Source organism: Plectropomus leopardus, chromosome 8, assembly GCF_008729295.1.
Source record: "Plectropomus leopardus isolate mb chromosome 8, YSFRI_Pleo_2.0, whole genome shotgun sequence".
In the NCBI taxonomy this organism is placed as follows: domain Eukaryota; kingdom Metazoa; phylum Chordata; class Actinopteri; order Perciformes; family Serranidae; genus Plectropomus; species Plectropomus leopardus.
Genome location: NC_056470.1, coordinates 5,612,284 through 5,627,709, shown reverse-complemented (window position 1 = coordinate 5,627,709; position 15,426 = coordinate 5,612,284). Strand labels below are relative to the sequence as shown.

Genomic DNA, 15,426 nt, shown 5'->3' with positions numbered 1-15,426 from the left:
TCTGACCCACTAATAATTAATGTATGGCCCAAACCGCAGTTTTTTTTATCCAAACTTTAGATGATGCTTCTTACTGTAAAACTGGTTGTACCTGCAGTGGACGACAATGGGTCCAGTGTCTGGAATGGTACTCTGGGTGCGGTTGACCTCCTCTAGGAACCAGAGGACACCGCCGGGCTCGTTGGGCACTCCGTGGTCCGGCCAGCTCAGGTACTGGTAGTGCCAGATGTACCTCGGAAGCTCCTTCTACAAGGACATTACAGCAAAAAACAAGACAATGAGCTAAAGTTCTCAAACACTTCTAGTAGCAATTGCAGTATTATTTTAGATGATTATGTTGACTGTGGGTGACATTTAACATGGAACTTCCTCTCTATAGTGGCTCTGCAGTGTTCATTAAACGGCTTACTGTAAGAAACTGGGGGAAAAAAAACAACTATCCTTCCAAGCACAGTTTTCAAAGTTTAAGTTTAAAGTTAATATGAAGCTTCAGCAGTTTGATTCATCCGTTTTTCCAAAACTGCAGTACAAAATTCTTTCTTTGTGTTGGCTGTGACATTGTTAGTACAATAGAGGGATACTCTCTAGTAGTCATATATACTAGTTGCATTGCAATTACATCGGTAATAATAAGTAGACCTGAATGCTGTGAGATGAGAATTATGGATTCTATCCCTTATTTAATACAGTGGACTCGGGCTGAGGAAACAGAAATGTTAATATTGTGAGCATCAGCACCAGTGAACAATAACAGCCTGTAAATAGTGGCTCCAAGCATGCACTGAGCGCTCTAGCTGTGTTTGCAGCAGGGCCAGGTACCATTTAAAAAATTACAATACCAGTGCCAATACTAGTACATTTAACTTGATGCCAAAACCTACAGACATTTTATTTGATACCTTTGTACCTTTGATACCCACAATGTCAATGAAACCATTCACTTGCTACCACTGCGATGTTTTGGTGACAGCTCGGCAAGTTGAACTACCAACTCCAGCAAATACACGACACTCAACTTCATCACATTGCAGTCTGTGGGCGTAGCTGCTGTGGTCATGAGCCAATCACATGTCACATTAAATCAAAGAACACTTGGAGTGACTGGCTGAGAGCAAAAACAGTTTTATTTTCAATCTGGATACAAAAAGGGCTGAATACAGGTATAGTTTGATTGGAAACAGAAAAAAACCCGAGAGAGTTCTACTTGGTGCTGGATTATTCCTTGAAGGTACTGAGTTTAGTTTAGTTTATTAGGATTCATATTAGCTAACACCCGAGCATCAGCTATTACTCCTGGGGTCCGAGTACCGATACCAAGTCCTAGTCAGCAGCTTAGGAAAATACTGTCAGTGTTTCTATTGTTCATGTCATCAAATCACTCTAAAAGTGATCCTCATTTTATCATTCAGTACTGTTGTTGTAATTACAGTTGTGGTTTGGACACAGTCATCCACTTGAGTTGAGTTGAGGAACAATTTTTTAAACAAACATTTTTATATTCATTCTTGATGAGGATGCCCCTGTAGTCTCCTGATTTTACAGGAGTTTGACAGGAACCTTAATTAACAAAGAGAGTGAAATAATAACATGAGCCAAGGAATGGTTGATTTCCTTCAATTTAAGCTTTCATTCACCGAAACACAAACATTAAGGTTGGACAGAAGCATCACTTGGGGCCACTCTTTGGAGACAATATTGCTAAATTAATCTCAAACAGGCTTAGCAGGCTTTACATACTACTTTAAATTCCTCTTCTTTATATGAAGTTTAAAGGGATTGACCACTGAGATCAAAGAAACAGCTTCTGCTAAGCATTAATTGGACAGCGACACTGTGCAACAACAAAGAAAGAGTGTTTTTTTCCCCCCCTTAATTTGCTCCTTATTGTATTCATGTAAAAAAACAACTCTTTTTTTTTTAGGCTTCAGTGCAATTAAACTAATATTCTTAAAATGCTATGCGCACTTCTACTTTTTCTCAATCTGCTTCTTGTATTCTTGAGAAGCAGTCTATCCTCTTGTAAGCACAAGCACGTGTTCTAGGATTGTGTGTGTGTGAGGGGTTAAACAATCTGAACCCAGGTCACTGGGTCAACCCTGATTAAGTTCACAGCTTTTCCTACCCGGTCTAGTCGGGTCACCTCCAGCTTCCTCAGGATGTAGTCCTGTGCTGGCCGTTCGTCCACGTTCCTTATCAGCACCTTCCCAAACTCCTTGGTGCAGTGGAGGTCGGGCCAATAACGTACACATTTGTTCTGAATCAGAGGGAGAACACAGAGAGAGAGAGGGAGAGGGAAGAGGGAGGGTGGTGGGTATTAGACAATCGAAACAACCAGCTCATCTAAAGCAGCTTTTCAATCAGCTTAACTGTCATACTATCCTTGTCAGCCGTCTCCCTCCCCACCCCCACACCTTACACACATGCACATGCGCACACACACACACACGCACACATACACACACAAACACAGCACCCTTCGTAGTACGCATTCTACTCCTCTCTCTGAGAATTAACTAATGCCAGTTCTGTCTTTCAACTGAGAATACAGGAACAAAATGGCTGATAAGCAGTCAGAGCAGTGCAGATATTTCAGGTCATCAGCAGGCTCGATACTGTGTCATTAAACTAAAACAATATGGACTTTTTCTTTCTCCTGGTTTCTTGGAAGGTGCCTGAAACAACATTGAGCTCATCATGAGCAACTAAAATTGTCCACCTCTTGTTCTTATTTGTCCTGTTATCTTCTGTTGCTCTGTAAAGCATTTGTGACCAATTTGGTTGTTAAAGCAACCAAACTATTAAACTTGACTAGTGTAGTGTATTTTTAAAAATGTAATGTTTTAGTTGTACGGTGTTTTGCTCATGTTCTTATTCCAAACACCCATCACATAACACCCCTCAGTTCATAGATCTCCATCACTACAAGCAATCAACAGTGATCAGCTCAAAAGAGTGCAATTACGACACAACAGAGAGGCCATTTAGGAGTAAATGCTACAGAAAGCAAATGAAAAAAAAATGGGAAGAGTAAAAGGAACTTTAGAAACATTTTTACTTAATAGAATAGTAGAAACAGTAGAAATCGTAATATTTCACAGGCCCTCAGCTGAACTATACTACTGTAAATTTGCGTTAGGTTTTATTCTAATCACTCACCCGTCCTCGCTCCATCTCCTTCGTGGTCATAACAATGACGTGTGTATTCTCCTGATACGCCATCTTCCAGAAGTCGATGACTGTATTCTGTAGGCACCCTTGGGTGGCGATGAAGACTTTGCCCTCATCCACATGCCGGCCCTCTTCATGAATACTCTGTACAGTTACACAGTAAATAGAGTATTTTGGAATAAAATGAATGGAATAATGTGAGCCACCTGATATGAAGTTGTATATGCAGAAATATACTAATAGTTTCATTTATTAATAAAAATACGGACCAAATAAAAAAAAGACAAAAATAGAGGAATATAAAGGTTTTAGACTGTTACTTATGAAAAGGGTTTTCTGTATATCTATAATTGTATGTATAAAATCATCTAGTTTTTTTTACATGAACTACCCTGAGTGTTGGCAGAACGCTGTGTATTACTGCCATCTTTCGATACTTTGAATAATCTATTAAACAAATAAATGGCCCTGTAGACTGCTGAGCAGACTTACTCTGATGTAGTTGGCATTGATGTAGTCTGAACCAGGAACATCTGGATCTGCTTCCCTGAGTTCAACTCGCGTTGTGTCAACTGAAAACACAAAGTCAAACTGTCACTAACACACAACAAAAACTCTATGGTTTCCTGATATCACACTTTATGCTTTTTTTTCTCCAAAAAACTATTGTTAATTGATAAGCTGTGAGCCATCAAAGCAAAGTCTGACAAGCTGCCGAGGCCTCTATTTTGACTGTTGTATATTTGTGTCATTCTTTCCACAGGAAGTTGGAGAGGCAGGAAATGGCAGGTTGCTGCGTGACTCACACGGGAGGATATTCTTGTATCTGTTTTTACTCTTGTTTTCTGGCTTCTGGCCTTCTTTCCGGGGATACAGCAGTTTGCACTCCTGCTGCTGAAGTACCTATGAGTTCATGACAAAAGGCAAAGGAGAAAATGAGACATTTCAAAAAGTTCCAGTCAAAAGTGAATGCACTATAATGCCATTACTAATTCTGAGAGACCTGGGGGCAGCACTATGGAGAACACAATCCTGCCAATGGTTTCACACTATTCCCCTGATCAACAGGTGGCTGTATTTCTCAAAGATATACAGCAATGCACTGACAAAGACAGGGAACAAAGAAGATATACTGTATCATTTTAACATAACTTTTGCTTATTTACAAAAACATCTCCACATGGCTCATGCTGTGTCTGAATAGTGTAATGGGCCCTTGATACAGTAGGGGTCACCCTAGAGTGCAAGAGCAGTTGAACTGCATGTGCCAGTGTGCAGGTTATACTTAGGAGGAAACGTAGTCTCAAAATCTCTTCCTTTACACTTTATACATAAATTCATGCTGGATGCACATGTGCTCTTACAGGGTACAATATGTAATACAAGTAAATCATTTATCCACAGCTCTTTAGCTGTTATAACAAAAGACACTTTTGTGTCATAAACACAAAGCCAGATAGAAGAGTTCATAGTGTGCATGTTCTGTGCATTATGTCATCCACACCCACTCCAGAGAAAATGCAGTTAGTGATTTAAATTCATATGAAAGATGATTATTATAACACAATAGAGATTATTGTCTAGCAGCAGGAAACCAGACACTGATAAGTAGCTATGATCTTGTAGACAAACGTGGCATGGGGCCAATAAATACCAAATAATAATTGACTGCCTAATATTCACTGACACAACAAAAATGATTCACATTCATGACCTGCCAGTTGCTTCAAAATGACAAATAAAAGAACATAAGAGCATGCCACGAGATAAGATTCGACATCATTACTCAAAGGTTAAGACGGCATAAATACATCTGAATTTCCCTTGATAGACACGAAAACACATAACGGACTGGAAAACACATAGATGCAAGCCTACACAAATGGATATGATGGATGGCACTCGAAAGAGTAATATGCATGACTCAGTTTCCACAATTATTTCCTGTATATAAGACTTGACTCATCCAGCCCTCAACTGGCGTCTCATTTTATCAACTTGTGGAACAAATAGCCTTTGAAGTGAATTTCAAAATGATTGACAATATCAAATGAGATGTAAAAGTCATGCATGAAAGGAATAATCCTGGTACTGACAGTTTCAAGGCTACATACCTCAAATTCTTCCCAGAATCCTTGTTTGGGTTTCTCAGAGTTGTCTGCTACTTTGTTGAGCTCTCGTACCCGGTTCTCAATGTTGGCTGCATTTATCCTTGTGGCATTAAAGGGCTGTTGTTGTCATATTGGCATGGGTAAATTGAATTAGTCAGCAGAGCAAAACAAGTTGTTCTAATTTTAAAAAGCTTAACTGTAAAGATAACATTTTTATGTGGTCTGAATGATAGACCATATTACAACACCATCCATGATTCACCAGACTGGATGCTTTTGTGCGTTTAATTTCTCTTCCATACCTGTTTGAGGTGCACTACGATTCCACTTTTCTCCACCATGGGGTTCTTCTTGTAGTGATCCACCAGGTCAGCCAGGGTGTCGAACCTCTCGCCGCCTCCCACATCATATTTACCGTCCTGCTGGAGGCAAACATCAACAGTTCAAATGCAGTAACAGCTGATCTGAGGAGTTCCTAGAGTGCAAAAATAAACCATGGCCTTCTTAAAAATAAATGCCTCACAGCACAGACAGCACGCTGAAGTGGTCTGAGTGTTGAGGGAGAGTTACCTCACCTGGTAGCGTATCATAACGTGGGTGACCTTGGTCCTGCGGTCCACGTTCTCGTGTTTCTCCTCATTGGTGAGAACTGAGAGGACAAAGTCGCCCGGTTTGCTCTGGCTCTCCCGTACCAGGAAGCTCCCAGCTTTGCCTTTGTCTGTGAGCAGTTTCTCTGCATCTCGCCCAGACAGATGCCCATGGTACCACCTGGACAGGAATAAGAGTACAGACTGTGATTTACCAACACAGACACAATATCCAATAACACACTGACAGCTTTAATGACTGAACATGCATACAAATAACTTGAAGAATTAATACAATTTATGGCAATTTCTGAAAAATGAAAATTAACAAATAATCATGTAAAGAACAATAAATCTTGGCCTTACATTTATCAACTAATATAATATATTACTAAATAATCATCATTACTTGCTATTATACTGTTTTTGACTTTAATTATAAAGCAATAGAAAATATGTTTCCAGATACAACAACAAATACTTTGTTGGGTCAGTTCAGTATCGTCATGTGCTCTTATTCCACACTAGAGATGCAAATATTAGGCAATTAATCCATTAAATGATTAGCTGATTGACAGAAAATCAATTGGTGACTATTCTGAACACTGAATAATCATTTCGACAATTTTTTAAAGGCATACATTTGCGGGTTTCATGCTATGTAAGAATTTGATGTTTTGTCAAACAAAATAATAAACTGAAAAGCTTTGGATTTTTGGACTGTTGGATGAAACATACTATTTGAAGCACCTTTGGTTTTTGTAAATCACACAGGGCATGTTTCACTATTTTTGGACATTTTGAGGAGCTGAACAATTGATTAATTGAAAAATTAATTGGCAGATCAATTGATAATGAAAGTAATTGTTAATTGCAGTCCTATACACCACTTATTATGAACCCTATCAACCCTACTTAAAGGTGGTGGTAACAAGTTGTGAACAAAATATTAACATATTATCACATATTGTATTTAAGTTGGACTGGCTAACTTTTCAGCAAATAGTGATTTATTTACACATCCAGCAGTATAAGGAAAAGGTAAGCATTTAGTTAGAGTCATGTTACTGTTCAGGTGATGAATGATGTTTGTCCTTTTAGCTCTGTTTTGGTTTCTACTGACTTCTGAGGAAAATATCTGCCTCTTAAGCTGTTAAATGTTTCGCTGTGTTAACCAGTTAGTCTCTAATTGTGTCTGTGTGCAGTATGATGCTGAGCAGGTAGTGCACAGTTTGATTTCTAAGCTTTTTTCACTGTAACCAGCTGCTTGCCACTCCTGAAAAGAGTGGTGAGAGTGAACCAAAACAGTCAACATGTGTCCAGACAGCTAAACAATGAGTCGAAACTGACTGTAAAGGGGAGCAGACTGAAAATTCTCATTCATCACAAGAACAACCTCTTTTACATCACATCACATTGTTTTTACCTTGTCATTTAATAACAATGTCATTGTAAAAATTAAGGGCCAACACCAAAGAACACCAGAAAAAACAAAACATGCAGCAGGCAAGAAACTGTGTTTAAAAACACAGTGAACATAAGCACTGATTATTTCAGACTGACTGTGTTCACTGTCTGCTTCTCCTGTGGAGATTAAGGAGAGGCACATCAAGTTAGATGCTGGTATAAGGTAGACAAAATATCGAGACAACAGTGGGGGAGGACCAGCAATATGCTTCCTGCCTCCAGGGGAAAAGTTCCATATTGCTGGTTTAGGGTTCAACATAACGTCTATCTATATGTGCACTGTGATCTTTGACTCCTACTTGAGAATGAAAGTGTCTCTTATATTGCTGCAGCCTCACTCAGTTGCTGATGTTAAGGTGATAAACCTGTATGAGTGTGCTTTTTTTTTCCTGTGTGGTGAGCAGGAACGTGTAGGAGGCTGTGACAAGAGACGTATGTAGAATGGAAAACCCACATAAACCATAACCATAGATCAGTTGTTCGTAGTCCTAAATAGAAACTGAGATATTCACATGGCAATGTGCAGATGTGTAGAAAAAATAAAAATGTACATAACCTGCACCGCCTGATTTGATACCAAACACAGCTGAGCAGTGATCATTTGCAAATGATGATATGATCACGTAGCTTTCCATAATGCTTCCTATATGCGTGCGAGTGCACGCATGCATTCCTGGCATGAATACTACAGCTGCCTCACGTCTTCCATTTCAATGAGGGTGTGTAGGTGTGATGAGGGGTATAGCTGTGTCCAACCTTTGTATACTTTCTGGAAGGATACTTAGTGAGCATAAACAAAAACAGCAGCACCACCCACTTAGTTTGTTTGAAGATGCATGTGGGAATATGCCACTATTTATGCATGTGGACGTAAAGTGCATCTGAGTTTCATGTGTGGGAGTTAATGTGTACATTAATAGTAATGCATCCTCCCTATATACACTTTGTGTCAACACATATGTGCATTTATACATAGTTTATGATATAATGGCTTTTCTATTTCCCTATGGTTAAACAGTAAACTTTCTAGTGATGTAGGCCTGGGTCTTCATAAAAGAAACTTTCTAAGTCTAAAAAAATCAAATCTCATCTTAGCTTAGGATAAGATTTTAAGATTTTTGGTATTACAGAAATATGTTTCTGACTTGATTTAGGAGGAAAAAATCTTACTTTAGGACAGGAATTCAGCTGTTAGACAGGTGTCCTAAGGAAGGGATTTTATAACCAATAACTCATTTCTAAATAACTGCCAAAAATGATGAATGAAAGACTACTCGAATCATATAAAGGTGCTTTAAATTTCTGTGTGTGAATGGGTATATAGATCCAATGACAATGTCCCTTTAACTCTTCATAGCTAAAACTGAATGGCATTCTTTTTTTCCATGTTCATGATGACAAGCAAGCTAACAAGTGACAAAAGAAAGCTGTGGCCATTTTGAGCGGCCCGCTGGTACATTCTGATCAAAGATACAGACATTCTGTGTACATTCTAAACAGATTCAGGCATGACCGGACATAGAATCAAATCTAAGGTTATAGTTACCATTTCTTACATTCAGATAAGACAGAGATGGATGAGCGAGGTCTGAGACAAGAATACACAGACATGACTTAAGGAATTGCTCTGTAATTCAGATGATAAGACTTTTCCTGTTCCTTCTTTGAAACTTAAGATCGAACAGGCAGTTAGGATATTTTTCTGTGATGAGGCCGAAGGACAATAAATTAGTGTCATTATTTACTCAACAGAATTGCATTGTAATGACCATGTTGTGCTAATGTACATATTCTGTTCTTTGAATTAATTATTCTGCATAAACTATAAGTAAAAAAACCCTCATAAATGTTTAAAGCTGCATTAATCAATGTTTTTACATAAACAATGGATCAAATGACTACAGCTCTACAGAGTGTTTCAAACTCTTTCAGCTCATTACTTTTGGTTCAGTGTCAGCGTTCTCATCAACCTCCATTTCCAGCTGCATCATGCAGCTAAAAAACATTCTGGTAAATCCACTATAAGCTACTTATCTATCCCTAAACAGCAGACAAAGTAAGCAACTACCATGTAAATATAATGGAGCATTTAGCAGCTGGAGGTGGTGGAGAGAAAAACAGAGCAAAAAGGACATTCCCCTATGTTTTTGCTTTCAAGTAAAAAAAAAAAAAGTAGCCAACATGGTGCATAACTGTGATAGCTGTATGTTGTATTAAGCATCAACCTTGATGTTTCCTTGTGACTTGCCATGTAGGAGGGTTCCCACACATTTTCATGGATACATTTTAAAAAATATTTTTTTTCATTTCCCACCTGCCTTTTTTTTCAAACATATCAGACTCAAACTGTATTCAAACATAATTTCAGCTATCTGGTATACAACGAGAAAGAGATGAACACGGGGAGAAAATGAGGAAAAGCAGGCCAACCTGATGGTAAACAAAATGCCACACATTGACACATATTAGAGCTACGTTACATTGACAGGAAAAGACATTAAATTTGCTATTTTGTTACATTTGGAAGGTTACCCATGGAAGATACTGTAACTATTTCATCATTACACACAACAAAGTTCCATGAATTTTCCAAAGCTTTCAATAATTTTTAATATATCCATTCTTTTTCCAGGCCTGAAAATTGTGATTGTAAATTTCCATAACTTTTCCAGGTTTTCCATGACCTTGGGAACCCTGCATGTATTGATTGATATTGAGATCAGAAAAATATCCATATTCTGAAATTAACTGAAATCAGTTAATTTTAACCATATCAACCAACCTGTGGGGATGATCTCACTTGTTGCTATATTAATAGTATTTTTTCGTGAATATTTAACAGATGTTAGAATAATTTTGTTGGGTTTTTTTTTTTTTTAGTTTCCCAACTGTTCATTTATTGTTCTGGCATAGTCACTTCTTCACACACACTATTATTGTAATTCAAAATGGCCTCTTCAGGTTCAACATGGTGGAAATGCTTTATGATGATGCAAAACTTTTGTCGCATAATATTAAAGGAATACTTCGCCAATTGTCAACAAGATCTGTGTCACTGGGTGGGGGGCTGTGTGTGTAGATGAACAGTGTGAAGACAGCCCTCCCATGCGATCAGCTGCCATTTACCGATGGTAACTCCCATTTACCGATCATCTGCATTCACTCCCCACACGGCAGTGGTACAGACCTGGTTGAAAATCAGCATAGTATCCCCTTTAATTCAGCAATTTTCATGCCCTAAATCATGTTCAAGGAAGTACAAGGATTCTAAATTTTGTGTGTTAGTTTGTTTTCTGCAGGGTAAAAATGCCTCACAAACAGCATTTAGGCCATAACAGGATGCTGTGCGTGCACTGGAAGCTCGACTAATAACATTTCTCAGGTGGTTTAGCTGCTTCTCATGGCAGGATGAAGCTTTACAGCCTGACAACCCTGAAGCTGCAAGAAATAAAAATAACTGTCTGTGGTCAAGGAGAAACTTCCATGCAGTTTTAATGAGTTCAGATAGTAGAGCATCATATTGAGCTGACCTCAGATAAGTTTATATGCATATTTGTGCCTCTCTGCCTGCATTTTTCCACATAGTGCTAAGCTGTATGCAAATGTGAGCTTTTTTTGCATGTGTGGGTGTTAGTGTTTGTCGGCACCTCTCAGAGGTGGGGTCCTTGCAGTTGAGTGGGTACTTGAGCTCGATGACATGGCCGTTCCTCTCGCGCAGCAGATCCTGTTGTTCGGTGTAATACTGCACCAGCTCGGCCAGCGTAGCGAACTTCTCGCCTCCATACAGGTCGTAGTAGTCACCTGAGTTCTGGATCTTAATGTGGGTCACCTCATCGTTGCGCCTGAGAGGGAAAAAAACACAGTGGGAATTTATTACTCAGTTACCATGCGTGTTAACAGAGGTGAACTCACTCCAGAGAAGCATTCAGCTTTTTTCTCTCCTTGTTTTTCTCTTGCTCACTTGCACCCTGCAGATATTTCAGCTCTAACACACAAACAGCCACCCACACACATGTTCATACAGTATATGCTCACACAAACAAATCGAGACCATACACACTTTGTCGCCCACACTCACTCACAGAACATAAATGCATATACACTACGAAAATGCCCGGCTTATTGAGCCATCTGCTCCCATCTCAAGGCTCTGAAAACCTTTTTTTTTTAACACGTTATAGAATCTGCAGATGTGGTGACATTATTTTTTGTATTCTATAGGTGTTCTGTCTGTGACACGTTCATTTCTCTGCAAAGTGGAGCTGAACATATTGGTATATGTAATAAGTGCATAACTGTTATAATAAAGTAACTGTGCCAACACTGCAATGACAAAATAAGCCATAAGCTACTACCAGAAAGAAAATGCAAGAAAATGCTACTGTGGCCATTCAAAAATACTGATCCATTTTATCACACAGACTATTTTTCACTTTGACTTTTATAAACAAAACAACACCAATCTTTTCACTAGGGATCATCCCTTTTTCTTAATACTCTGTAGTTTATCTAATGTATTTGGAGGAAGGCTCTGTCGTGATTGCAGAACAATACAGAAGAAAGGCATGCAGCTGCCGAGCTCAAATACAGATAAGCCAGAAAACATTTGGTACCATTTTGCATATTCAAAGTCCTCTGACTGGCTCGAATAGGTGCACACAAATCTGAAAACACACCGACGCACACACAGAAGCAGTTCGACTTTATTAAAGATATTTGCCTGGAAGCAAGAATGAGATGCTGCTGCTCGAGCTGGATTGATAAATGTACTTGTTTTTTCATTTTCCATCTCTAGTGACTTCGTCCGACATGTTTCTTCAGCGCCGATAAACAAAACATCCTGTAAACATATTAAGTATGATGACACACAAACAACAGAGGGGGGTTAACCAGGCAGTCAGTACTATCTGATCTGGAGCATATATGACTTTATGACTTTGTCAATATAACAGTCCCCCCCCCCCGTCTCTCTCTCTCTATCGCTCTCTCTGCAAACTGATTATCAGCTAATGGTCATATCAAATGACAAAAATCCTATTTCCCTCAATCACTTTCCTTGTCCTCGTGAATGTCACATTCCCTTTTTCCTTCGTTCCATCCTCCCACTCAACACATTGTAAATCCTTTCCTTCCTCCTTTTCTGTCCCATAATCCATCTCTCTCTCTCCCTCCACCCCTCTCTCCCAGTATTTCCTGGTAATTGCTTTATGGCTCTATTAGTGGCTGTTGGCAGGGTGCCACAGGTCTATGGCCCTGCTAAAGGCCCCTCCTAAACTCTCAGGCCAAAGCCCCCTTTTCTCTCAGAGTTTAACACCATTAACTCTGGAATGAGCCAAACACGTCCTATTAGATTTTCATTCACTTCCCTGCACTGCCTCTCTCAGACATTGATAACATTTGTGGATTTATTGCGATATGGCAATCGCCTCTACAGACAGAGTTCAGGGAGCCAAGGTCAGCATTGAGTCGACTCGGCTCTGGCTCACTAGTGTCTATTTCAATAAATGATGGATTACTTAACATAAATGTCTGTCTTTTATACCATGTTTTTGTGGGAAAGAGTGAAAGAGGTAATTATGTTTTATGACATTCTCTACCATCTTGTTCTTTTAGTGATAACTGAGCCAATCCTCTTTTGATATACAGCATGAATTATCAAATACCACAGGTCTATTTGTAGTTACCCTACTAAACAATTTTTCCACTATAAGACAGCCTGCTTAGTGCCTTATTGAAGAAGTATTTCACTGTTGGAGAGATGGGTCTTTTTATAAAATTGGACTGTGAATGTAATAGAAAGATGCAAATACTTTTGAAACTGGTCACCAGAGAAAACAGAACAAGAGCTAGAAAACTTACTGTTACCGGAGCGCATTGGGCTAACTAACACTTCTGCTGGTGGATGACACAATGCATGCTGGTTTTGGTCAGCTCTTGCAAAACAAACATGGCAGCCGGCTGGTAACAAAAAAGCTCATTTTACACTTAAAACGTAAGCTAAAACAGATTTTTGAAAACATTTTAGGTGATAAATAGACAACACAGTGAAAGAAACGTGGTTTATATTTGATCAGCACTGTTTAGTTTTACAGTTTCATCTCAGCTTTTTCAACCTCCATTTTCACAATAAAGAAAACAGTGTGGTGCCCACTTCCTGTTCACAAACTCTCGAATTACAGTGCATTACAAGAGAGCAGATATATGTTTCTGAAAACATTTGAGGCAATATTTTTATATCTGGATATGCATCAGCACTGCCTACTTTTACCGTTAGATCTGAGTTTGAGAAAGAGAGAGGGTGAGAGACAGAGAGAGGAGCATCTCTCTCTCCAAGCAGGGAGATCTGGATGCTGGCAAGGTGGAGGAAAGTTTACCACCATTCATTTACACATACTATTCACACTGTTATGATGCAAAGTTGGTTGAGAATTAGCAAAGTATCCCCTTGAAGATGCAAGGTAAACCAGCAAATGGTACAACTTTTTATCTCAGCAGCAACAGACTGGACAACGTAATTTTTTCATCCTGCTTATTTCAGAATACATTTTCAAACATTAAATACCTTTCAGAAATAGTTATTATTCAACAATAGCTCTGTATATGGTGTATATGGTTCTTCTGTCTCAGTAGAGATTCCATGCTGCCCTTAATGAAGAACTCTCTTTTTCATAACAAAAAAGAAACCCAACCAGGCTTGTGGCACATATTGGCATTGTAGTCTATGGAATATTCAGCTCCACACAGCAAATTGGTAGAGCATAGCAATGTTGTTCGAAAAAATACATCTCAGTATTTTTATAGCCTTGATAATAATGCTGAATGCAGTGCTGAGCTGTAACAGCTTTCTATAAGCCATACATAAAAGTAAATCAGTAACCCAATTAATAGTATTTTAATGCATTAAAATCCTTTAGTTATTGACAAGAACATGCTTTTTTGATTATTTGTACATTAAAGACAATCAATTTGTTGCATAGCCTATTGTGTGGTGTAACACTGATTGTTTGAGTAAAAGCAAAATGAATTCTACTTTTCAATGATGGGCAAATGCAAAACAGCACAGGGAACAACCTAAAGTACCAGCTGCTTCATAAGCATTCTTACATACTGTTGAGTCCTTGATGCTACAATCTTTGGTTCCATGGAAAATTATAAAGAGTAATCTTGGATACAGAGCCTGTTGTAGTTATTTAATTATTAATTTATTGTTCAAATCCAACCAATGTGCCATTAATTCATGCATTCATAAATTGTTTACTGCACTACAAAGTGTGTTTTGGGGTCAAATTTAAGCATGGTTCTGTTAAGGCACTTTAGAATCCTGTTAACTCATCCTTTGTCAGTCATTCATATTCCAACTCAGGTGCTCTCCTTTAACAAAGTGTTATGGATATTTATAATTGATTGTCACACATTTCATTAAAATAAGGCAGGTTTTCCTTTCATTTAGATTCCATTCAAATCCATTCATGACAAAAAAAAATTGGCATCAATGTAATTCATTACTGACAAGTGCATAGCATCAAAAACTTTTGAATGTTAAAAAGCAAAGAATCCTGCATACTGTCCATCACTTGTCACTTTACCGACATTTCTAGGTCCTTTCACAGTTGAGGATGTAACATAAAATTGTTGTGATGAACATCTACGAGAAGTGCAAGTTGTTCCTCCTTGCCAACAGAAGTTCTGTATTTTCAAATCACTGTTTGTTCTCGCTGATTATTCCAGCTACAAAAGAAGGTGTGGAAAAACACTGTTATATCATACTGAAAGTTTGCTCACAATTAAATGGATTCACTGATAATGACAAGATACATTAACCTCATCTATATGGCTTTGTTACATGTGATGATCACCCAATTACACAGGATATGTAAACTTTTTTTATCTAAGTGCAAAAAAATACAAATTTTCTTTGCATAAACAAACCAAATAACGAGACAAATTTCAATAACTTCCCGCCAAACAAGAAGAAACCTAAAGTATACAGTAAGTCCTAAGAATGTGCATTGGAATTCAAATCAATCTTTACCATGTATTTAATTTGATGATATCCTGCTTTACTGAAAAACCAATGCAATAGATACCAGCAA

The 15,426-nt window shown here is 38.4% G+C and overlaps 1 protein-coding gene across 3 annotated transcripts in view; it reads right to left on the bottom strand.

The window, feature by feature from the left end:
* The window catches only part of ptpn11b (protein tyrosine phosphatase non-receptor type 11b), a 45,669-nt gene that overhangs the window by 5,638 nt on the left and 24,605 nt on the right, over nucleotides 1-15,426 (bottom strand). For 2 of the 3 annotated variants that reach the window (XM_042491696.1, XM_042491698.1), the window contains exons 3-11: nucleotides 10,981-11,175; nucleotides 5,855-6,047; nucleotides 5,582-5,701; nucleotides 5,283-5,396; nucleotides 3,975-4,071; nucleotides 3,661-3,740; nucleotides 3,157-3,312; nucleotides 2,123-2,254; nucleotides 92-246 (exon numbers count right to left, since the gene is read on the bottom strand). In XM_042491696.1, the coding sequence (XP_042347630.1) occupies nucleotides 92-246; nucleotides 2,123-2,254; nucleotides 3,157-3,312; nucleotides 3,661-3,740; nucleotides 3,975-4,071; nucleotides 5,283-5,396; nucleotides 5,582-5,701; nucleotides 5,855-6,047; nucleotides 10,981-11,175 (1,242 nt within the window). The remainder of the gene's footprint in view (nucleotides 1-91; nucleotides 247-2,122; nucleotides 2,255-3,156; nucleotides 3,313-3,660; nucleotides 3,741-3,974; nucleotides 4,072-5,282; nucleotides 5,397-5,581; nucleotides 5,702-5,854; nucleotides 6,048-10,980; nucleotides 11,176-15,426) is intronic. The other variant, XM_042491697.1, reaches the window with a different exon arrangement.